The 25,583-nt window shown below is 35.5% G+C and overlaps 2 protein-coding genes across 2 annotated transcripts; both read right to left on the bottom strand.

The window, feature by feature from the left end:
- On the bottom strand, nucleotides 1–22,199 carry LOC138937147 (uncharacterized). Its single transcript, XM_070303115.1, has 7 exons — nucleotides 22,111–22,199; nucleotides 21,518–21,687; nucleotides 6,662–6,722; nucleotides 4,325–4,396; nucleotides 1,444–1,583; nucleotides 1,209–1,360; nucleotides 1–796 (listed from the first exon to the last, which is right to left on the bottom strand). The coding sequence occupies exons 2-7, from the start codon at nucleotides 21,639–21,641 to the stop codon at nucleotides 725–727; spliced, it is 621 nt and encodes a 206-aa protein (XP_070159216.1). The 5' UTR covers nucleotides 21,642–21,687; nucleotides 22,111–22,199; the 3' UTR covers nucleotides 1–724.
- A 501-nt stretch (nucleotides 22,200–22,700) lies between these two features.
- Nucleotides 22,701–25,468, bottom strand: LOC138937140 (uncharacterized). Its single transcript, XM_070303106.1, has 6 exons — nucleotides 25,068–25,468; nucleotides 24,520–24,994; nucleotides 24,108–24,442; nucleotides 23,781–24,031; nucleotides 23,548–23,698; nucleotides 22,701–23,424 (listed from the first exon to the last, which is right to left on the bottom strand). Exons 1-6 carry the CDS (start codon nucleotides 25,094–25,096, stop codon nucleotides 23,202–23,204), a joined length of 1,464 nt encoding a protein of 487 aa, XP_070159207.1. The 5' UTR covers nucleotides 25,097–25,468; the 3' UTR covers nucleotides 22,701–23,201.
- Nucleotides 25,469–25,583: the final 115 nt, after the last annotated feature.

Genomic DNA, 25,583 nt, shown 5'->3' with positions numbered 1-25,583 from the left:
TAGGAAGAAGCTATTCAGTCTGTGATATTAAAAATGGAAATATTTCTTTCTCTCTTCACAGCTCTCTTTTATATAAACGAGTTTTATGAATTAGAAGGTACTTTTAGAAAGTATTTATTAGCAATCGTGTAACATGTATACAATTTAGTAGCATACTGAATGATTATTATCTTATCGAAGTTTTATAGTTTTGTACGTATCATGCAATTATAATATTATACATTTGTACCTATTAATGTTCTGAAATGTATAATGCATAGAAAATCATCAGCTAACAAATATTTATCTAAGAAAAATATTCGCGCATGTTTTCATTCCTCCACGTGTACGCACACACATGCAATATACATCTCTTCCATTACTACATCATCGAGTTTAGATTCTTTTAGCTTAACAGATTAAAAAATCAGTAAACTAATCAGTATGCTCTTTTGTCTTTTTCTTTTTTTGTAGATTAAATCTCGTACACAATTTATGACTTAACGTATGACTTTTCGATCATTTAATTTGCACAGCTTTAGATGTCATTATTTCGGTCTCGCGCGTCTCTAACGTTCATTTCCTTGCCACGAGCAGAACCGTTTACTTTCGATTAACACAGGATCAAATTGAATCGGAGATTTCTCAGGTCGAAGGACTAAGATAACGTGGCGATTTGACATGTCCTCTGTTCAATCTCGCTATCCTCATCGGATTCGCTGGCCCAGGAGGGCCGTCGCTCGTGTCATATCTCGCCGTCGCTGTCCCCGGGATAGCGTCCTGATCCTGACACGCCGTCATCGAAGACTTCCGTCACCTCGCGAAATACAATGATTGATAGATATAATCACAAAAAAAATTTATAACTAATATTAATGTACGTTTTGCGGCAGAATTAACTTTGATACAAATAAATCAACAAAGCGAGTCCATCTCGATTTAAAGTCAGAAAAATTGTAAAAAAAATTATAAAAATGTCGATTATGAAATTACGTATCAAATATTCCACTATTAGCAATTAAATTTTAAGATATAGGACAGTGAAATGTTCTGTGTTAAAGAAATTTGGCGGTAGATTCCTAAATTATAAATATAGATTTTCTTCTATAGTCTGTGAAAAATAAATGAATTACAAGGAATGAACAGATTTCCCACAAGATTCCGATATCAATATCAGAAAAAGGGAGTCGAATGGGAGGAATCGATGCAGGGATCTTGAGAATACTCACTAGGACTTCCTCGAAGCGATCGTAATTGTCCTGCCTGGAGTTCAAGAGACTCTCGCCTACCGAATCAGTTCCAGCGTTCGATTGACAAGGATCTCGTCGTCCTAGCGCACTCGATGCAATATGCAGCAAGGACAATACCGCCAACAGGCCGGCTGCAAACCGTATCTATATATATCGGGAAATTTGCATAGGAAAATAGAACGAGGAATCGCTGAAGAAATCTGCGGCTTCTTACCCGCAACATAAGAGAGCCAAAGTTTATTGGGTCGCCATGCCAAGACGCAAGACAACGGTAAGTACAGCAACGCTCTTCGCCAGCCTCGCGTGGTTTTCAGAACGTTGGACCAACAACGCGAGCAGAAAGAATCCTCGTTTCTGGAAAAAAAGTCAGATTTCTTTTTTTCCATGGAAAGAGATTTGCCCGTTTACGAAATTGAAAATATTATTTTAGAGAAAGAGAGAATATAATATGTATCTCGTATATTTAAAAAAAAAAAATTATAAATCAATCAATATACAAATTTCACACACGCTATTTATATTTAAAACAAATAGATTGTAAATTAAATTCTTTTTTATTCTTGTACAAGGTTTTATTTTAATTATATATAATTATGTATCGAACCGATTTAAAGCTATATTTAATCTTTTTTGCTAATAATTTATAATTATTAATTATATGAATGTTTGAGACATCAAGAAGAAGCGGACAAAATCCACATATACCCCAAAGAATTAATATTTGCAAACATTGTAATAATATTTACATAAGCTTCGATGCGCGAGAGTAGAGGGATTATCCAATTTAATTTCAATTCGATAAACAAAATTTTTACGAGAACGACGTTCCATTGAATTGCGAACAAACAATCAGCTTTAATCCTTGTTATAGCTCCATCAATTTTCATTCAATTTCCTTCTCCTTTTTAAAGGGGCGAAATAGTAAGACGATTTCTTCATCGACTGCATTTCTCGCGTCAAATACTTTCATCGTTCATTACATGATTAATAAATTACATCCTGTCTTTGTACAAAAGAGAAGATTTTACTTCAAAACAAAAACTTAATTTGTTGCCAATATATCATAAATGAAACAAGTTTTACATTATATTCTCATAATTATTATATATTATCAGCTTTCTGTAAAATTGTGATTTTTTTCGTAAAAAGGCTTAATATACAGCGTTGAATTTTCGTCGGTATTTTAAGCCTAAGCTTTATTTTTATTTATACACACATATGTAAATATGTATAATTATTATATATTAACACATTGGCCTACATACGCGATAGCGATTTCGTTTCTAACGCAATTTCATGGAAATATCCGCAGTGAGTATACTAAAAAGGAAATTATCTGGAAGCGACTTGCCAAAGCTGCGAAATTATCAAGGAAATTTCTGCGAAGATAGACAGTAATTATTGCCCGAGTCTGCAAACGTACCGATATTAACATTCCCTGCTAAATTCGTCTAATCAATATTTCAGAGGATTAATCCTATTATGACGACGATTAAACGGGAAAAACACAATAATCATCTTTTTATACGACTTTATGTGAGAACACAAAAGTTTTCTCTTTTAAAGTAATCGAAAGAAACTAAACAAAAATATAATTCAGAGAAGAATTTCTCTTTCGATACTCTTTTAGCACACACACAATCCATTTATTGAAATATTTTTAATTGAATTATCCTCTGAACGTACCTGACTAATTTTTATCCTTGTGCGAGATGTGTGTGTGTGTGGTATAAAATATACATGATATCTTTGTCTGAAAATGTGTTTTTCCCTACTAAACGACATAAACATTATCTCTCTCGTTCTGATCAGAGACAATCGAGTGGGAGGTGGATCTCATGCAGGGTGATCGATCGCTCTTACTCCTAGTTTTAATGGCACCGTCGTCGTCGAGGGCATAAACTTCCGCCGAGGAGTAACGTCGATTCGATGGATCGCTAAGCTAAGTTACACGATAAAACCGTAGGACCATGGTAGAACTTCTTTTACTACTTTCTCCTAGCACATACTAGCTGTACCAAGCTACAAAGAACGCTGGCGACATCGTTTTCATTGGCCCTCGTCCCCGCGCTGATCGATACGAACAACTTGGATAGAAAGCTGATCAGTTTCGTGCGATAATCCAAATATAATTTACCAAAAACGTTTAACCAACTTACTAATATTGATATCGAGGAGATATAAAAACTTGTAATTCAATTTATAAAACGTATCTCTCGATAAATTAATCGTTAAAAAGGAGTACACATGTACAAAAATCGGAATAATAACTTCATTCTTAATTAATCTTTTCACACAGATTTTAACATTAATGCTAGAGATAAGAAAACTCTCGAAGCTCGAATTTGACACATTTATCTGCTTTAGACAGACTACTTGTAAAGGCTTCGTCCTTTGCATCGTAAAGCTTTATCTAGATGCTTGCCGGTGGTCCGCGTTTCCTCTCATCCGTTCGTCGAGAAACGTGGAGAAAACTGGGGCAAACTTCCGACCTGGTTGGTAATTGCCGGCTGGCTTTGCGCTGCTTCTTTTCCGTGTTATCCTGCCGCGGTTTGGATTCGACGATAGTTCCCTAGGGCCCTTTTAATCCCCTTCGCCCGTTCAGCTTATCGTTTCTAATATACACGAACCAGTTTCGGGCAATTTACAAAGTTATATATTTCAATATTTGCATTACATTCATATGTTATTCCTCGAGAGAAATATTTGCCAAAATTTATCTCTTTCTCTCTCTCTCTCTCTCATTTCTTCACTTCATTTATAAATAATTACTAATTTCTCTTATTATATCTATCATATATAAATATAAATTTGTATATATTAATATTAGAAAAATAACAAAATAGATCAAAATTAATAAAAAAATAAATTACATATGTACATATGTATATATAAAACAAAAATATATATATAATTATTAACTTTATTTTTTTATATATACATAAATTTTATATTAATTAGCAAAAGAGGAAGAGATGAAAGAATACATGAATAAATATAAATTAAAAGAAAGCAACATATTTTTTTCTACACAACAAGATAAGATATATTTTGTTACGTATAGGAAATTATTATTTTTTTTTATATAGGCATACCTGACGCAGAGCTGTACAAACAAGGTAATGGCCCAAGTTACTTCAAGGAAGAAGATCGCGCCCGATGCCGCCCTGTAATTTAAATCGTATATTTGAATTAAGAAGATGTTCCAAGTTGGAGAAAAACCGAATGTACGGTACGAAACTTTGCGCTCAATTGATCGAATACGTTGTTAACAACGCGGTCACTTCGTCAACGACAACTTTTCGAAGGGACGCGAGAGGGAGAATCATAAAAAAAAACATACAGTAGCTTATAGTTTTTATAAAGGATTTCCCCTGCTCTTTACACAGATATACGAGAACGTAAATAATAATAATTTCGTTATACGAGAAAATTCATGTCAATGTTTGACAATATCGCGGAAACGTGATTCGACTGTGTCGGTTGTAAGGGAGATGGCGATTTGTATCCCGGGAAGATCACGATACCCTACGCAGTGTATCAATGATTTAAGGGCGCCGACTGCCTTGCGTAAAACGCGAGGGAGGCTCTGCTTATAAAAAATGTAAAACATTTCTCTCAATCTCTTTCATTCGCCGCGATATTTTTTCCGGAAGCGTGAGCGAGTGAGCGAGTGAGTAAGATGCCAGCAAGAAAATTGCAGTGAGCAATGTCGAAAATATTTCTTTTCGTCGTGATACTCGAGTTAATTGCACATATAAACCGGCGCCGCTGTGAAAAATGCGACCGGAATATCTAATTAAGAATTATCGTCCTTTCTCGAACGCGGAATTTTATTATACGTTTGTGCGTTTTAATACGAGGATGTCGCAAAAGTATTGTCGTAGATAAATTTAAAAATGAAAAAACTGTCTGTGACAGTTTTATTTGGGATCTTTTATCGCGTATATATGCTTTTTTTTTTAATATTTTTATATAATCTAGAAATAATAAAATTATATATCGTATATAATTATATAAAAATCTATTCTATGGATTCTTCATGAATGTAAATTGTCTAAAGTAAGCTTTAATAGACTCTTCAAAATGAGCAAACAATCGTAAATTCCATCAAGTCACTGAAAAAGATAAAAGTTGCGAAGATACTCTAATACATGTATACATACATTAACGTACAAAATCCATCCAAATTTGTTCGCAAGATTATTATGTTTAACTTATCATTAGATAAAGAAAGACTTTTGACTTGTTCACTTTTTTTTTCCCCCGTGACCGAGTAAATACCTTGCCTTAAAGATAATCTCGTTCCAGCATCGCGCTTCCATTCCTGATAATCTAATTGGCCCTAAATTAGATCTCCCGGGGACGGATCGAATAATTTCAATTGCCCGATAAGTAAGAACAGTCGTAAAGATTTTCACCGTCGTGTTCGTCGTGCTTAATTATCATAAGACTACTAGTACTCGACAAAACGGATCATCCAGGAATCGTAATTAAAGCACACAGTTGAGAGTACGCAAAGCATAAAAGGCCAGAAACAATGGAGCTTATGGAGGATATGCCGTGGACAAATTAGAATCTAATGTTTAGTTCTTAAAAGCGATGTTACTCCGCTCTGTTTACACAAATAACTTACATACACAAGTATCTCTTATTACGAATATCTATTATTATTATTATTATTATCATTATTGTTATTATTATTATTATTATTATTATTATTATTATTATTTATATAACAAGATGCAAGAATGAAAATTGAGGAAAGAGCCTATAAAGCGTAAGATTCAAAAATTTAAGATACTCTCATCTCGAGTTGTCTATTGCCGGATATTCCTTCGATGATAAAAATTTTGAAAAAAATCTCAACGTTAATAACATTTGCATTTTGCAACAAATGTGTCGATAATTGACCGCTAAATATAGATGTATTTTAAGGATATAGCTATATATAAAAATTAAATAATAATAAAAATAATAAAATAATAATGTAATATCAATAATAGCAATATAATAATTTTTCAATTCTTTCAAATAATTCAGTCGTTTACAACACTGTTACGGGTATAGAATCGTTGAACGTACTACGATAAATGTTGTCGCTGTCTCTGACAGACGGATAAATAGTAATCGCCCTGCGAGAAACAGGTGAATCGAAAGGAATAAATAGGAAAATCTCTTTTGTAAAATTAAATTATTCCTTCGTATAATTTCGAAAAATTCGATTATGAAAGATTGAAAGAACCGAGGAGGAGTTCGATTTCGCAGAATGAAGTTTACTCCAGCCGATACCATCCTTTGATTCATCCGCCTAGCGGTCGCTTTATTCTCGCGGCTCTAATACGTCGACGCGGAAATCGCGATAAGGCGCGCGCGGGAGGCTGATAATGCGTGAATTGAATTACGGTATACGCATGTTGAATTATCCTCACGTAACGTAAAGCCCCATGACGTGTCGATGGTATGCCACATCCGCGCCGACGCCGCACACAACTGCAACAGAGAGAAAGAGGATCAAAAAGATTGCATCTCCCGTCTCGTCTGATAAATTCCATCTCGCCGCGGCGCTATACGCCGATATGTATTTCGCAGGCATCGATCTCCTCGATCGTATTTTACGCCGAACGAGATTCGCGTAATTTATAACCCCGGGTGCAACTCGCATACGAATCGTCGCGAAATATTTCAACTACGATAAACTAAGCGAGTTTCACAAATATATATGATATTTTATATATGATAATATATATATATATATAATTTTTATTAAATAATTTTTTATCATGATCATATTGCACCTTTTAACATTGTATTCTTGAACATTTATATTAATCTCGTATTAAATTATTTTTCTTTAATTTTATTAGAGTTTCTTTCGAATTAATCATTTTCGCACGCGTTCGATAGAACTTTAACTTTCTATCTCAATTTAATATTTTACATTTATGCGTATTTAAATTTTTATTAAATATTTTTCTCTCTCTATCGAAATATTTTATACATCCATCCATCCATCTTCTCTGTAGAGGGAAACACCGATATTCCCGCAGGATACTTCGCAGCATAAATTCCCCCTCTGTGTGCTTCCGTATGCATGCCGGTGCATTAATTACCGCTTCTGAAATTCGCCTATGCATTCCAAACGTATGGGACGAGCGTGCAAGTCGGAATCTTTTGCCATTTGTTATATATAATTCATTGCGATAATGAATGTTGAAAGAGGAAACGACGATCCGCGATTTCAAAATGTGAAAAGAAAAATATTCTAGAGATGTCCCTTGCATCTTATCGCAAATGTGCGCGTATATTCCATCGAGAGATTTTCATTAAAAAAAAAAAAAAAAAAACGATGTTGAAAATTATCGTACCGGAAAATATCAAGCAATATTGAAAGACACGAACGTATATTTTTACAAAAGAATATTATGAAAACGTTAGGTACAGCTAGATTTCCAATCGAAATCGGTTATTAATTCGCGCGATCTTCGCGTATAAAATTATTCTATTGTGTACGTCGGAGAGAGAATACGTATGTATTCTATATGTGTTCTATGCAAGTATCGTGTGCACAATGGATCGACTACATTTCCGTTTGACAGGAAATCAATACAGTAAGTTCGAATTGGATTTTTTTTTCTCGCAAAGCAGTGGTTCAATTTGAACGCCTACTATAGACAAGGGGACAAAGCCGATCATCTCGAATCAATGTAATTGCCCCCAGGAGAATGCACGTTGTATATGTCAGGCGATGCTTCATCGAGACTCAGCCTCACATCAAGCATATTATCGTGAATGAATTGCGCTGTCAATTTTTTTTTCGAGAAACAGATACACATACATTTCCTAAATATATGTATATATATATATATATATATATATTTAGAAAAAAGATTAATTTTCGATATAAATAATTTTCAATCCATATCCATGAAAAAAAAAAAAAAAAACTGATTTCTTGATTTAATAATTCAAATTTATTGTGATGGAGATATCGCTGAGTCGTATATACAGTACGATCGCTATACACCTACACCGTCAAACGAATATATGACGATGATAACTGCAAGCACTCGGATCTGTCTGGAAATTGTGCTCTATCAATCCGCCGCTGTGACGAGATGCGACTTTACGCTCTGAAATTTTTCGAAAATTCAATCCTTGACAGTTGAAACGCGATTTCGATCAATTCTGTGAAAAACTTTGAAATCGAAAAAAAAAAAAAGATTTAATTAAATTGAAGTTGAAAAAGAAATCCGTTTTTCTCTCGCATACAAGTTTTATCGCCACGCTCAGCTCAAGCTCTATTGTCAACGCGGAATTTTCAGATATGCGTAGAATACAATTTAAGCCGGACAAGAAGCAATTTCTGAGAAAGTCGAAGAGAAGGATATCAAAGAGCAGTTCGTGAAAGGTCCTAATTACAGAGCGAATCCGATCAAAGGGTTTCTATAAAATGAAATAACCGACACATGAGGAAATAATTAAGCGGGCGATTAGAGAACTTTCATTTGCGCCATCATGTCGCAAATGCAATTAATAATAAGAACATTTGAAAAAAAAAAAACCATTACGTTTCAATTTTCACGGTGACGCGTTTATCACGTGGCAATTGCAGCGATCGAGTTAGTTGAGAAGGAATAATTATTTGGCAGACAAATTCAACGGTTCGACAAAAATAGATCGAAATTAATTTCTATTAAAAAGCTGTCAATCATATTATAATTAATTCATCATAATGTATCTCAAACTTTTATATTCGATTCAGTATGTTATTCACGTGATCTTACTTTCGCATCGAATCACTTTACTCTACATTCGAAATTTCGCAATATTATCGATTTGCAAATAACGTCACCGCAGCTTACATTCCCATTTTGCAAGAAACTTGACAATGGGAGTGTGTATGTGTATGCGTGTATGTGTATGCGTACGAGCGTGCGTGTTTCCTGGTTCAACGACGAATTTGGGGAAACGCGAGTGCGATGTATTATTCAGAGGACGAATTCGCGTGAAGTTTAATAAAAGGAAAATCCAGCCAGGAGGACGTTGTGCATCTGGGATCTTTTCAGCTATCGTTGAGAAGAAAATACTTGCGGACTATTTTACGCTTCTTATCCAGTGCCTCCGTTCTCCTCCACAAAATGTCTTTTTATTTTATGTCTTTACAAATTGGCAATCACGCCGGAAGAGATGTAATTCGCTGCCATAACGGGATGATTCTCACTTGCACAGAAGATGATTTAGAAAGAGAATAAGGCATAAATAGACGCGTTTTAATCCATTGAAAGCGCATAATATAATTAATCTTTGATTAAAAATTTTGTACTTTATAATTTTCATATGATTTTAATTTCAATCTTGGGTGACTTTTCGAATGGAAATAAAGTCTTGAAAAAATGTCTCTGCATCCACGTTTTAAAACTATCCGGAAACTTGCAAGATTGGAGAACGCGGGTTCTCGACCATGTTCGCCAATACGTGACGTCGTCGGATGAATGTTCTGCGGCTGAACATGAGTCGGTCATCTACGATTGTGCTCGTTCGCGTCACGAATGAAATTTCCGGATCTTTATTGTCCTCCAAGATGTTCGCCAGGGAATATCTATTATCCTCCCATCGACAACAAAAGGTCGACTGGCCATCTGACTAATCATTTTCTCGAAAATTAAATCTTTACATTCACATAGAGGATATTTGCTCACATACGAGCAAATATTATGAGCTAAGCGTTGCTGTAATAATTAATTCGATTAAAAAATCGATAACCGCTCAATCTCGCAAGAAAATTGTTGATGTAGAACGCTGACATATCACCAACATTGATTCAACTATAATATGCAAGCGGAAGAAGCATAGCTGAAAGAAAATTATACGCGGAGGTGACAAAGCGTCGATGTACTAAAAGGGTGAAAAAAGGGTTGCTAGAGGTGGCTGCGACGTGAAAAATCCGAGGGGGAAGCCTGTCTAAGGATGAATAGTAGCCAATAGGTCGCCTTTTCTTCCTTAATCTCTTCCTCTGTCGCGGGAACGAAGACAGATTGACGCGATCGGATTCCTATCTCACGCGATCGCGCAACCCCCTCTTCCTTTTTTTATCTCTTGTTCGCATTTCCTCTCCCTCTTGTCTCTTCGTCGCTTTGTCCGTGGAGCGAATTTTCGCGGCCGGTGAGGGGAGGAATTCAAATTTCTGGTCTCAGATTCAATTAGAGGCGCGATTCAATTAGCCACGGACACCCATTCGTGTCGTCAAGGGTGTCCTTCCTGAAAGGACGAAAGCGTGCGATAATTAAGACGGACCACTCTCGAATATATAATTAGACCAATTAGCTTCGGAAAGTGCCGCTCTCTCTCTTTCTCTCTCTCTCTTGGCCAACCAATATCACTTTATATGAGGGATGTGTCCGGGAACAACATTTGTGTTTCTAGTATCTTTGAATTGGAAATCAACTCTACGTGAATTGGATCCGAAATGCGAAAACGGATGACGAAATTCTCCGCTCTCATTTTTAATGAATTAATTTCCAATAAAATTTTACTCACACAATTGATTCCACTCAATTACAAATTTTTCCAATTTATAGTTTACGATTGATAAATTTTAAGAAAATTGGAATTTTGAATTGGAATTTTTAACGCCTCCTTCCTTTTTAAAATCGAGCATACAGATATATACAGACTTTTCTTCAGCGAGAATTAATTTAATCCACGACAATCGAAGGAAATCCTCTCTCGCTCTTCTCGTTGTCGAGAGAACATCCCGCGGCATGTGTCGAACGAACGCGGCGTCCGCGTTTCCGGCAACGGAGTGCGCGGATGGAAATTGAGTTTCGTCGAGTTTTCCATCGCGACGATTCGATTTGTCCCGCCGTGACGAGCAGCATCAAAACTTTCTCGCGCGACGAGAGGGACGACGATTCTCGTCGCCCTGAGGTCGCGATAAAGCAGACGAAGAGAAAGAAAGCGTGGGAGAAAATCGGGTGAACAACTTTCGCAAAATGATGGATGATGCGCTTCGCTTAGAAAGGGGATCCGACCTTACTAAGGTCTCCTCGGAAAATATATCGCGTGTGCCTGCGATATCTTGGGAGATGGTCGACGAGAAAATCTATGGTTGAGAAAAGTATCTCGATCTCTTCCCCAATGCAGAATTTTACTTTGCACATTATAAATTTATTTGTAGAGCTGAATGTTGGGGAAAACGTTGTTAAAGAGTATGGAAACTGTCAGTATAACTATGTCGCGCGATTTTTCTTTATCGTACGCATACATCGCATGTGGAAAGTATCACGGAAAATGCGGCGCATCGGCGAGTCGTTAACAGCGGCGAATTTCGCGTATATTCACGATAGCCTGTACTTTAGATGCGATGAAAGAAAAAGGAAAATGTGGAAAAACAGCACGGCATATATGTATGCGGACGCGCACGAATGTGGCTCTTACAGAAATTAAAATTGAAGAGAGCGACTCGCGATTAATTCCCAAAGTGCGGAGAAAATTTTTGACTCGGTGGAACTTTCGCTGTAATACATAAAAGCAGATTGACCGGCATTTCGTAATTTTTCTTAAGTAAACATTCCGCTTTTTCTTAATTCTCTATTTCAGGTTTAATCAAAATAGGACATAATAAGTATCTAGTATCGAACATTGAGAGATTGCTTCGATTGAATGATCGAAATTCTCGTATTTCTCGCAAATAGTTTCTCATATTTTTTATCGCGCCTCGCTTTCAACCCCCTTGATCACTCTTATTAAATGCTTTTCTACATGACGCGATAAAGATGTTTTTATACAGCCAAATAAAAATATCTTTATATCGAGCATTTTGATGCGTGTCATATTTTTTATCTCGCAATATTTTTTCGAAAGCAATAAGTTCCAGGATATATAAGGACATGGAAATATAAAATGCCAGCTTCTCCATCGTAGTCTCGTCTCGGCTGCCATTATTCCGTTGAATTGTTTGGACTTTTGGACCAATAAATATAAATCTTGAAAAATAAATTAATGTTAAATTTAAAAAATAATTATTCTCCCCTATAATTATTAAATTTAAAAAATGCGATTGGAATATATATATATTTTATATATAATTAAGATATAATATTTTAATTCCATGACAAATTATATAAAATTCGAGAATAAATAATCTATAAACATTATACATATATATTTATGTGCATATTTTTATTAGCAAAACAAAGCTAAATTAAAATTGTTTTCTCAATGTTCGTAAACGGAATTAAGGTGTATAAAAATGGCTTCGAATATATATATTTTTTGACTTTATTGAAAAGTTCTCTATGAATAAAACGCTTTTTCATAAATATGTGAGAAGGAAAAATTCCTGAATAAATAATTTCTCAAATTAGACTAGTCGACTCTCTTCGATTTTGAATTTTGGTAAACGGGAAGATATGTAAGCCGCGTGTGTTCCTTGGCCATTCGTATTTTGTTCTAAAATTGCGAGGGACGATATTTCGTCTTGGGTAGAACAAAAAAAAGAAAGGCAAATCTTCCATCGAGAGAATATAATCTTATTATCGACGAACTTTATGTGCAGACCTGTGTCCCTACGTGTTGGTAAAAGGGATGAAGCCCCTTCTTCTTCGTCCCAACACAGCCTTAAACTTTACCACAATGAGTCTCCGCGGATATAAACTTATGATTCACAGTATGTCAACCTGGGCAAACTTTGCAGCTGCGCGCACGAATGGTTCCACATGGTTTACACCGGTTTCACCACCCTGCGAAAGATCCTAAAGGTAGTGAATACCATATACTTAGGCAGAGGTATTATCTTTATACGCCAGAAGCTCCACGCGAGTGGATGGATGTAAGCGCGATATAAGAAAATCCAAATAAAACAGTAGACTAAAAAATCACAATGTATATAAAGTTATAAGTGAGGACTTAACTGTACGTTTTTTGCGTATATCAAATTATCGAGAAATTTTTCAAACTACGAAAGCTTAATTTTCTTGTAATTACGAAGCTATTGATTCAAGTTTGCCCCTATACGAAATATAAAATAATAAATATTTTGAAAAAATGCAAGAACGTATATCCTATATGTACGGATTGCAAGGGAAATATATATGCGAATTTTCCGTCTTTAGCCGCGAAAACTTTCATAAGCAACTTGCCGAAACCTCGAAACCGCGAATTTCATCGAGGAATGCAGCGCGCTACCGTAGTCATCGAGAGAATTCTGCTTTTATTTGACCGAAAATTTGAAATATTCTTGAGAAAGAGATATCTAATCTAGATAGAGGCAGAAACGAGCGATATATCAATTAATTGTAACTATTTATAGAACAATCCATACAGTTATTCCTCTATATTTTCGCTTTTCTTGTACGATATTATTTTATCAAGTTTCAAGGAAAATATGGGAGATTTATTTTAATTATTCCTGAAATGCTCTTTCAACATTTATTGACGATATTGAGTTTCATGCATGAACAGCGTAACCAATTAATTAGACCGTCATCTTAAGCCAAACATATTGTTCGTATTGCTTCTGGAATAAAAACATCATAAAAAAATAGAAGTGATTGCCTGAAGCTATTTTGCGAAAATACTGAGGAAAATATTGCCTGACAGATACATATGCGAGAACAAACAACACACGATAAATGAAAAAGGATGAGATCTCAGTGGAAAAAAAAAAGATGTGGTTAAAAAAATGAAACTTGACATGGGAATGTATCCTTGAATGCGTATAGTCAACTTTCATTTATCAAAATCGAAGAGAGCGCCGGCTGTTTTTACTCTGTAACTTTTAAGTTATCAATATTAAATATTTCCCTTAATAGTATCACTATAAATATAAAAATTCAATTAAATATAATTAAATTTAAAAATAATAAAAATTATATTTGATATAAATAAAATATAAAATAAAATATAAAAATTAACTTATCCTTTATAAATAATATAATCTATTTTAAATTATATATAAAAAATATTTTTTACATAATATTGCTTTTCTTGCTTTTATCAATATTAGAAGTAAATTTTTAATTCGAATATTTATATGTAAATGTAAAATTGTTTAAAGTTAAATGCATTGTGTATGTTTCATCGGAATATTTTCGTCACTTGCGCTACTCACGAAATTATGTTAATCGCTAATTAAAAATTATTATTATTATCAATATATCCCCGTATTATCTCGAATAGACAAAAGAATTCAGCATTCTATCAATCTCATTTCTCGCAAAAGTATTAATATTCCGTACTCGCTTCAGTTTTCGTGCGTGTAAAAATAATTTGATAATCGTGACACAGTTAAAATCGAATCTGAACGCGAGGATAAGAAAATATCCGTTCACCGGAAGGTTTTAATGAGATTTTTGCTTTCATCGCATTTGAAGAGTTAACGAGTCGCTGTCGTGCACAAAGTATAGCTATACCGCGAGTTTCTTAGCGCGCGCGGAGAAGAATCGAGCTCTTGCAGCATTTTCTCGCATTGCTTCCATATATCGCTTAAAATATCTCGCGGCTGAAAGAGATTACGGGGATAAAATGTTTCATCTGCAGTAAATTCGCATTAACGTCATTTTTGTGGAAAACCCGCTTTGCCGCGCAGAAACCGCGATAAATCCACGCGTCTATACATATTTGCATTCGAGCTGTCACATATGCTACTTTTCGGCAAAGTTTCTCAATATTATTCCGCTTACCTCTTGAATCTACTTGTAATTTCGCTGCTGCGAAACTATCGGTTTATGCAAGTTTCGTAAAATGGGGGAGAGAGAGAGAGAGAGAGAGAGAGAGAGAGAGAGAGAGAGAGAGAGAGAGAGGGTGAGAAGAAAAGAGAAACTCTAGATCGATTTATTGATACGATGATTATATTGGGTGATTGCATAAGTTCGTGCCCGATTTAAATATAAACTTAAATATAAACTTCAATAGATTATATTTTAGAGATAACACTTTTATTAATCAATTATATAGTCTCCATTCTTTTCTACAATGGTTTTCCAACGATCTATAAGCTTGTCGAATCCATTTTTGAAGAAAGAACTTGGTTTTTCTTGAAAAAAGTTTCTAAGGTGGTTTTCGACAGCTTCCTCGGAATTGAGATTCTTGCTATTTAAACTATTCTGCAAAGACCGGAACGGATAAAAATCTGAAGGCGCAATATCTGGAGAATATGGCGGGTGCTGCAGAATTTCCCATTGCGACTCCTGCAGTTTTCCTGCAGCTTATTCCTTTCAGTCAGGAGATGCGGCACCCACGTATCAAGCTTGGAAATGTATCCAAGCTTTTTTAAATGACGAAAAGCGGTTGAATTATCGATGTTCAGCCTCTCAGCAATATCCTCAGTTGTAATCCTTGGGTTTCTTTCCACTAAGGCATGCACAATGTCATCATCGATGCCAGAAGGCCGTCCAGAGCGGGATTGATCCTCCGTGTTGAAATCACCATTTCGAAATCTGCCAAACCACTTTTTGACTGTTCGGAGAGCAGGAGCGCGGTCCAAATAAACGCTTTGAATATTTTTTTCTGCAATCCCAACACTCACGCCTTTCCGAAATTCATATAGCATTACATGCCGCAAATGCACCTTTCGTTCTCCATTTTTAATGATTTCTCTTATACACAAATGGACTTATCTGAACAATGTCTGACGCTAAATTGACATAAGACTACGTCATCTATTCGGTGTAAGCAACAATTACCACACGAAAACAATAGAACTCTGCCATGCAGCAACTTAATGCCATATATGAAAATCGGGCACGAACTTATGCAATCATCCAATATAATATAAATATATAAAAATCTGTAAGGTATATATATATTAATATAAAAAACATCGTCTATGAATATGTTGCCTTGGTAATTTCGAGACTAAAGTTGTATTTAACTCGCTTTTTGGGGAGCTACGAATATGTACGTCGCGAATGCATAATGCGCATTCCAATAATGCCCGAAATCGTAGTTCGTGCACAAATTAGCGGTGATTTACGTCTCGATACAAATGGCAAGTGCACTGGCACGATACTCACGCGCGGCTATAATTTATCATCGATTGTCTAATTGCTTAATTTTACATCTTCATCCTCAACGCTCACAAATCCCCTCTTTCATATCCAATGGAAATCCGCATTTGTCTATTATATATTCGACGCCTTTATCTGACCTATCGCTATTCGCATCACGATTGAATTAAAGTTAATCGCGTTTAACAGTATGTATTATATAGATTTCGACACACTTGGATATTCTTGAAACACAATACCCTCATTTAACCGATTTGTTTTATTTATAATTATACGTCCCGATGAGCAATAATTTGCGAGACGCGAGATGGAAATTTTAAAAGCACTGTCGACACAAGTTACACAATATCGTTATTAAACGTTTTTCAACAATGCAACGTATTAAATTTTAAAGATATTCACTATATGTATATGCAATCGATTATATCATGCATACAACGTGCCCTAAGCGCGCAAAGGGCAAAAAGCGCGATGATTTACGTTATAAACAGGCCAGCTAGAACAACGAGGTTAATCTAATTGCAGTTTATAATTTCAGGATGCTGCGGCAGCGATTTCGACATGATGCCCGCAAACTCACGAAACTAATTAATATACATGAATGCGAGATCGCGCAGAACTCGTCTAATCGAGGTCGTCGAGTTGCAGATAAAGAAGTAACCCTTGCTCCAGTTAACGAGTGTGTCTCTCTCTCTCTCTCTCTCTCTCTTTCTCTATCTCTCGTTCCCTTTCTTTCCGCGTCTCATTAATTTTAAAACCCCACATCTGGAAAGAGCACGTGACCGCGCAGTTCAGATTTAAAAAAAAAAAAAAAAAAAGGTGCAGTCCGAAAAAAATTTTCAAAAGTGGAAACGATTGTTGCGTGCAAAATTTCTTCTTTCGATAAAGGCGGAAAGAAAAGAGGATTGCGGCAACAACTCCCATCGAGAAACTCCGAACGATACTCGAACGATATAATATGGTATGTATCTATACAAGGACGCAAGGGCGCAAAGTTCGTAAGCTGTTGGTGGAGTCTCACGTGCTCAAAATATCCAGTTTATCCTCGTTACCGAGTTTACGGCAATCGAAAGTTCAACCCCTCCCTCGGGTCGAGTTGAACGGGGATCGCCAACGACGCTGACAGAACGCGTTTCTCTTCATCCGTCCCAAAGTCGCGAATCGCTACATTCGACTATCACGATTTCCATCTTCGACGACGACGACGACGAATCGAGTACGTGATACGTCACGCTATGCTCTCTCCGGTGCATTTCTCTAAGAATTCACGACGTATCTACATCAAATATATATAATGCATTTTCATAAAAACTTTAAAAGTAGACATTACATATACGACTGATTTCACAAAAATTCTCGATCATCCTAAGCTTATCGAGTCTCGCTTTCCATATTCATATCTTCGTACCGCGCTCGGATATCTATAAATTAAATCGACTTATTCGATCAGAGATAATCCTCTTCTGCTCTGCCGCGGAAGGGGATTTATCTGCATCTTAATTAACGTGTGGTTTGGGAAGTTTTTAGTAATTCTATCTACACGAAAGAGAAGGATTACTTTGGAAATTTTTCAAACGGTTTGTGATCTACCATATAATAACGGTGTTTATATATATCGAGGGATATTTTCTCGTGTATCGACATTTGGACCGTTTATTTTGAAAGTGGTGTAAGTCCTTTTTTTAAAAAAATGAGATATGACGTAATTTATGCTTAATTTAGTGTAAACTTTTTGTTTATAACTAGTTAGTATTTAATATCTTAAAAAATGCCAATGCTTTGTTGAATTTAAAATTGGCCGGTAAAAGAAATTGCGTAACCATTGATTATGAAAGTGGTGTAAGTCCAATTTCCGTCACGATGCCAGGCCTATTACATACGAAAAATATAAGGATATGCAGCAGCTATTACCTTATATACCTCCTGTGCATCATGAATATTTCAAAACACTGCCACATGAAGAGCATAAATAATTAATAATACCAATATCTTGTGTTAAGTTTAACAATATATAAATATAATTATCGTTCAAAATAAAAAATACTAATTCTATTTTATTTCTTGTTATTATTTATAAACAAAATTGGATTAATATGAAATATATTTTAAGTGATATTTGTTATTTCAAAATTGAAATTAAATGATATTTACAATTGACTAATTATGAAAGTGGTGTAAGTCCATTTGCAGCCTGGAAATATATATTATTTTAGTTAAATTCGCCTAAAAGAAATTTATATAATCAAATTACATATTGATAAATTAGTACAAACATTCCCAGACTTCACATAATTAACCTATATTTTTTAATTGTCAGATCTGCTAACATTTAAATTTCTCGAAACAAAAGAAAATGGACTTGCACCACTTTCAAAATAAACGGTCCATTTCTTTTCTCGCAAAAGCTCGCTATCCGCGCAATTTCGCGATAAGTTCTTGACGTACCGCGACAGTAAATCAACAGTGTTTTATCGACAGCGCCGTCTAAAACGCAAGGGTGCAAGTGCAAGGAAGCGTGCGGCGAGGGGGACGGGAAGAGCAGAAAAAGCCTGGGGCTTGTTTTCCAGTTACAAGCGCGCGGAAAAACGCGAGAGCGAAAAGCTTCAACTGACTGCGGCTTTTCCGCACCGTCGCCCGGCCAAGATAACGAAATGCCGATATCTAGCCGTACGTAAATAGCCCGATATTTATATCCTTGCGTAACCGCCACTCTATTTTGGAAATTCCGTAAATTTCAATTGGTCACAATTGCCGTGTCTCTTTCTACCGTCGCGACTTTATCAATTTATCTCTTAACGCACGTATGATTTAAGAAAGTCTTATCCAAGTATACATCAATAATAATAATAAAAGTATCTGTAAAAGGTTTAACGCTACCTTTACGCGTCAATTCGCGCTGCGCGAACGCGTCGTTATCAGAAACGCTATTCCTTTTTCTCTCTCTTCCGGATTAAGCGAAAAAGTTGGTATCGCAAATGCGGGCGCGCCTCGCGTGCAAATGGCATAAATAACGGTCGGTTTGTTTGAAGCTGTCAGCAGTTTTATGCTGCTTGCGGTCGCGTTGCAACTGCGGCTGCACTGTCCGTTTCGCACCTCGTACTGCTCTTTATTTATTTCACCGGCATTTCCATTATCAGCGAAGAGCGCCGATGGTCGACAGATTATTCTGCGGTCGACCAAATGTAATGACCAGTGAATTTGTGTGTCCCCTCACTCCCCCTCGATATTATAATATTATTTATAAATTATCGTTCGCGCGTATGCAATTGTTGCAACTACCGCATCGCGAATCGTCGACAAAATTTAAACTGACAATCGATAAAATTCGTTACGAAATAAGTCGCGCATGCGTCATTATTTACGCAACGTGGAACAAAAAAAAAAAAAAAAAAAAAAAACGCATACATTCTCGTCTCAAGCAGTGAATTTTCGTTACAGGAAAATATTATATTTTGTTATATTAATTCGCGAATACACGATCCCCGTATGTCTAGAATAGTTCTCGCCCCTTTGTTATCCAATTCGCGTTTGTTCGCCATTCGTCAATAAAACATTTCGCTTCACGCTCGTGTGGACTAATTAAAAACTCCCGAGCTCTATATGCTTTTCAAGCACCGAGTCGCCGGACTTTTGTTGAATGGGCGACAAATCGTCAAACCGCGTGGACGGAGTTGTGTTCGCGCGACGCGATATTTACGACGCGATCGCAGAGAGATTGCGAAAAAGGAACAAGTTGGTTAGGGGGAAAATTTCTCAAACTACCTCCTTCCAAAACAAAACAAAAAAATAGATACGTGGGATACATTCCGGTAACAATTCACTAACCCTCGCGACCATTTGGCATTGGAAACTTGCGCGCACGTCCATTAAACGCCAATGGGCTGTTACAAGATCGAGATACCATCGTGGACGTGATCCGCCGATTCCTCGTTCGACCGATCGCGCGCACTAATTGCACTCGGAAAGGGGGGTCCACCGAGTGTTATCAATTAAGGCGCGACCAAAAGCGCGATTGTCACGGCCAATTATGTCCCGTAACTATTATTTCGGATGAGATGAGTCAGCAACAACGTCGCGACGACCACCCGTTTCGATAGCGTCGACGCGACGCCTCTCGCAAAAAAAAAAAAAAAAAAAAGAAAAAAAACCTTCCACCATTCATTCGGAGATAATGGACCATCGCGGGAACACCATCGGATCTGCCGAGAGTATTTTTCGTTATTGTTTGTCACGACCGGCGTGGGAGAAGAATGGGATGAGATCAAAAGCAAATGAAAATACGTATCATCAGTAGACAAACTTGACAGCGCGACGATTATGAGCGTAAGAATCCATTACACTTTTGTGTTATTTAATTTAATTATTTTTAATATTAGACGTGTGTATTAATTTACATTTGATTGTATTAATTTTATTATAAGAAAATCTAATGTTTTTTTTTTTTTTCATAAAGCGCGAATATTTGCATAATAGCCATTTATAAAAAGCTTAGATTTTTTTAGATTGACTAGATCTTGCAATATATATGTATATAATAAGTAATTATTAATATTATTTTAAAATATTAATACTTTGTTAATATTTTTTATAAAATATTAAATATATTTCTCTATTAACATTAAACGTTCAATTATTAATATTATTTAAAATGTGATTATATATTTCTTTTTTGTTATTATGATATTTCAGATGAATCTCTCGAAAGGGTTTCAAATATTGTACTTTTGGAGAAAAAGAAACCGCTATGAAATACATATTGAAATTTTTGCAGATGTACCATAAAAGAAATTATTCAAAAGTCCAATATTGATAAGTTTTTAAACGGTTTTAAGTGAACCGCGAGGGAGATTGTTCAAAGGTTCAAGCTACTGTCTTCTTCTGTATTATAATGATCCATTAATATTAAGCAGATGTAAAGAGTCTCGTAGATGACTGTAAGCTGTTTTCATTACCTTTCATGCGGTAATGAAAAGCGGAGTGTTTCTCGCGCGTCATCCCCTTCTCGTTCGAAGTAGAAGCGGAAAAAGATCGTTTCTATCCCGCCGCGCGGTCTTCGAGATAAAATTCCCGACAGAAATGAGAAAAAAATAGAATCTTTTTTTTTTTTTTTTATACTACACTTACTTTTTTATACTCACACTAGCCGTTTCTTCTCTTTCTCCCTTCTGTCTAAAATTTTCTTTTATATTGTCCAACCTTTTTCTTCGCATAATTTAATAATACATCTTTCTCTCGCGATGGTATGATAATTTGATAAAATATAAATTATCGACTCACCAACAGCGGTGCACATCCCGACAATTCTTGTCATCGTCGTTAGATGTTGCGTGTCGCTCGGCCTTTCGTAGGTAGACATATCGTCGAAGGTGTCCTTCGCGATGTCCTTGGTTTGAGTTATCATGAGATGTGCGATAAATTTGCACGTTTATTCTTTCAATAAAGATCCTCTGTGAAAAAAAAATATATATATATTACTCGTAATTATTTAACAATGTCTTTTAACCTTTTGCACAATTTTGAACGTGCGTGAGAAAAAAAATCTTTATGTAAAAGAAATTAGTATCTCTCGTATAATCTCCTATTACAATTTTTATATAATCATTCTATATAAAGAATACGCAATATACGATATTTATAATCAGAAGAGGCTATAAAGACAAATTACTTTTTATAAAATTTTCTATTTGAAGAAACAATATTCTTTACCCTATAGTAAATATATATGCGCTCTATCATCATTTTTTTCTGTATAAAGAATGAACTTTCTCGTTGGCAGTTTCGCAATGTTCATTGTTTTAAATTGGATAGGTTGTCGCGAGCTCGATGCTACTTTTATCACAGGTTTGATTTTAATTTCGATTTTAACTTACCGAAATTTTCACCGGTCGTCAAAGCGTCCTTCACCATTGCAAGCTCACGCGAAACTGCAAGCGCGTGAAGCGCGTCGCGGACAGGAAATGTCACCGGTCACCGCGGCGCCAAAAATATCGAACATGCGCAAATGCCACTTTCGTTTGAATTTCTTGTCAACCTTGCCACGTGTTCCTCGGGAATGAACGATATTATTGTTATTATTATATAAGATTATTAACATACAAGATATCAATTTAATAAAGATTTACGCATTATCCCCTTTGCCATATCATTTTTGCTATTTTAATCTCTATTTTATATAATATATATACATATATATATATAATGTAAACACAAGACACACATACATGCATAAAAATAGTCGCGCACATAGCAGCAAAAAAAGTTCAACTCTATTTAGTATTTTTATACTTTTTTTATGCGATGTATATTTAACTTTGACGTTATGTATCAAAACGGAAAAATTAATAGCCTTTATATTTTTAATATATAATAATGTATATAAAATGATGCCATAAAATTGTTTGAAACTTTACATTTTTTTTTTAGATAAAATCAAATTTTAGACATAGGACAACGGAATAGGATAACGCGACGTTATACTCTCACTCACAACAACGCTATTAAATATTTATATATATCACTATCAATATATTTATAATACATAATATTGTGCGACATATACAAAAATATATTCACTCGCGATAAGCGTGTAGAATAACACTCGAACGACGCGGACACGTGGTGAGGTAGAAATAGTCATGATTTATCATTTATGGAACAACCATATTTAAAAATCGCACATCATCGCATGTATGTGTGTATAATTGCAATGATTATCTTCCGTAAATTATATACATTATAGACAATAAATATAGACAATAAATATATTTGTATACATATGTACTTCGTTTTTAAAGCGTTATCCTGTTACGAACGCGTCGAAGCAGCATGTTTTGTACTTTTCGGTTTTCTTATAGACACAGAATAAGATGTAACACGACACATTTTAGAAAAATATATTTCTTATAAGCAAGTGTTCAAAGCGCTTTCAATTTTATCGCATTAAGCATTTTTCTTTTTTTTTTCAAGAACCTTCCATTGCCCGTTTCTTCTTCTTGCTCTTGATCATTCTGGAACTATGATCCCAGCCAGCTGAGAGCAAACTGATTTTTGATTGCGAAGGAATGATATGTTTTCCTTGAATCTCCAAACGATCGCGAATCGTGTGAGCGGATTTCGGTATCTTGGAAATCGGACTCAGTGGTTTCCTGTTGCAGTGTAAGATAGCGGGCGACGGTGCTAATAACCTAAAATATAGGAAATTATTTCAATATATATAATTTGATTCTTAAATTTCTCCAAACTAAATTTTTATTTTAAAACTCTATCCAAAGATGTTTTAATTTTTTATCTATAAATTAGCAATATACCTATTTTTGTTACTAGGAAGTCTCGAAATGTCTATGGGTGCGAGTCGGATATTTTTCGGCCAAACAGTAGGACAGACAGGAGCTTGCCAAGTGGAATGAATATTTGAATTTCTTAAAGCGCTTGATCTTTTCGCAGAACCACGAAAACTACCTGAAACATTTCGAACTGATCTTAAAATATATACGATTTTTATAATAATGTTTTAAAACTTAAATAACTTGATATTTTCTACCTTGAAAGGAGGAAATTTCCAAATCTTCATTCATAAATCTCATGGGAATAGTATTTAAAGTAGAGAAGCTTTCTCGTGTGGATACTGCAAAGGGCAAAGGGCTCACAACAATCCTCTCATTGAAGATAGTGCCAAGCTTATTTCTACCTATATGTGGTGTACACAATCTCTCCTTGGGTCTCGATGTATCATCATCTTTTTTATTATCAAAGTCTCTTGGTTTATTTGCAGAAATTGATTTCCGCTGTCCTCTAAAAAAAAAATCAAATTATATATAAAATAAAGGAAAGCGCTTTTATATTTAATACTTTCTTTTGTTAATCTCACTTTTGAACTTCTTGATAATTTATATCATTTTTTATTGTTTGAAGAGAGCTTCTTGTATCCAGCAATCGATTTCGTATACTTAAAGACTTGTTCTCGATATAATTAGAAGAAATTGCTTCTTCTGCCCAATTTGTTTTTGAATTTCTCGATGAATTTCTGTTGCCATGAACAGGAGCAGGAGCTATTTTTAGGGCATCACTTAGACTTTCACATAATAAATCTGTATCACTCTCCTTATTAGGAATGACCTTCGCGATTACATATTCCATCAGCATATCAAGAACATCTTCAAATTTCCCTTTGTTTAATTTATATTGTGTAGAATCCTCTCCTTCCTATAAATAATATAAAAATACAACATATATTTTGCACATTACATGCATGCTAAAGAAAATTTTATATTTCTTCCTACCTTTATTGAAAGATTGTGTTCCATGAATACTTTGCCATTTTGTAGAGTATCGAATCTTTTCATCCTCTCGTCATTGGAGTCAATATCATGCTGTATACTGTTGTTATTGGTGCAAATTGGATTTTTGCCAATTATTCTCATATATGGTATCTGTGTTCTCCATTGTACACATTCGTCCAAAATGGATCCTTGAAGCAGTTGATCATTCTCTTCCTCGTAGAAGGTCCTTTCCACATTCGTCCATTGTTCTTCAAATTTCTGGGTCGCTGTATTTTCCATCTCCTGTGACCAAGAGATAGATGTTGTCGCACTATTTCCATTAGACAAGATATCATCATCAACCTTCCACGATTTTTGCCGTGATAAACTAGGCAGCCGAAAGCGACCGCTCCATTCATTATCAAACCCATCCTCTTCATCTTTAAATCTCAGCAGATGTTGAGGAGCCTTTATTTTTTGCGTCAATGGACTAATTCTACGAAACAAGCGTATAATCAGTATTTATCGCAAGGCAATCTCCATTTCATTATATAAATTGACAGACTTACATGTTATTCTTAAGGCTGTTTCTTCGCATTTCATGCTTTCCGAAAGATTTTCTCCATCAACAGGATTCGATCAGTGACAACTCCTTTGCAGAGTTATACCCTGCGAATTTTCCGCAGGTAGAGCGAAAATTTACTGACGCATTTCTGATTTTTGATATTTATAATGTCGAATTCGACTTGGATTTCTTAGCGAAATAGTTGTATTATTGCCGTGAATTTTCATAATGTTTCTATTTTACATGAATATTCTTCGCGAGCAGCTATCGATCCTGTCCACGAACCGTAACTGAAATATTGACCACGACCAAGCATGACAGACACAAACTCACAAACATGAAACCGCGAATCGTGAAGGTCTCGCGTACTCGTATGCGATAGGTATCGAAGATCGAAGTAATGCCAGATCGGAGATCGGAACGCCATTACATCAAATCGTAGTGTAGAGGGGATAACACAATAATAGAAAATCGCGTTCATGTGACATGTGCATACGCATCGACTGCGCGCACACTGCGG

The sequence above is a fragment of the Polyergus mexicanus genome, unplaced genomic scaffold, assembly GCF_030449975.1.
Source record: "Polyergus mexicanus isolate NDT 795.1 unplaced genomic scaffold, iyPolMexi1.0 SCAF_10, whole genome shotgun sequence".
Taxonomy (NCBI): domain Eukaryota; kingdom Metazoa; phylum Arthropoda; class Insecta; order Hymenoptera; family Formicidae; genus Polyergus; species Polyergus mexicanus.
This window is presented reverse-complemented; position numbering and strand designations above follow the sequence as displayed.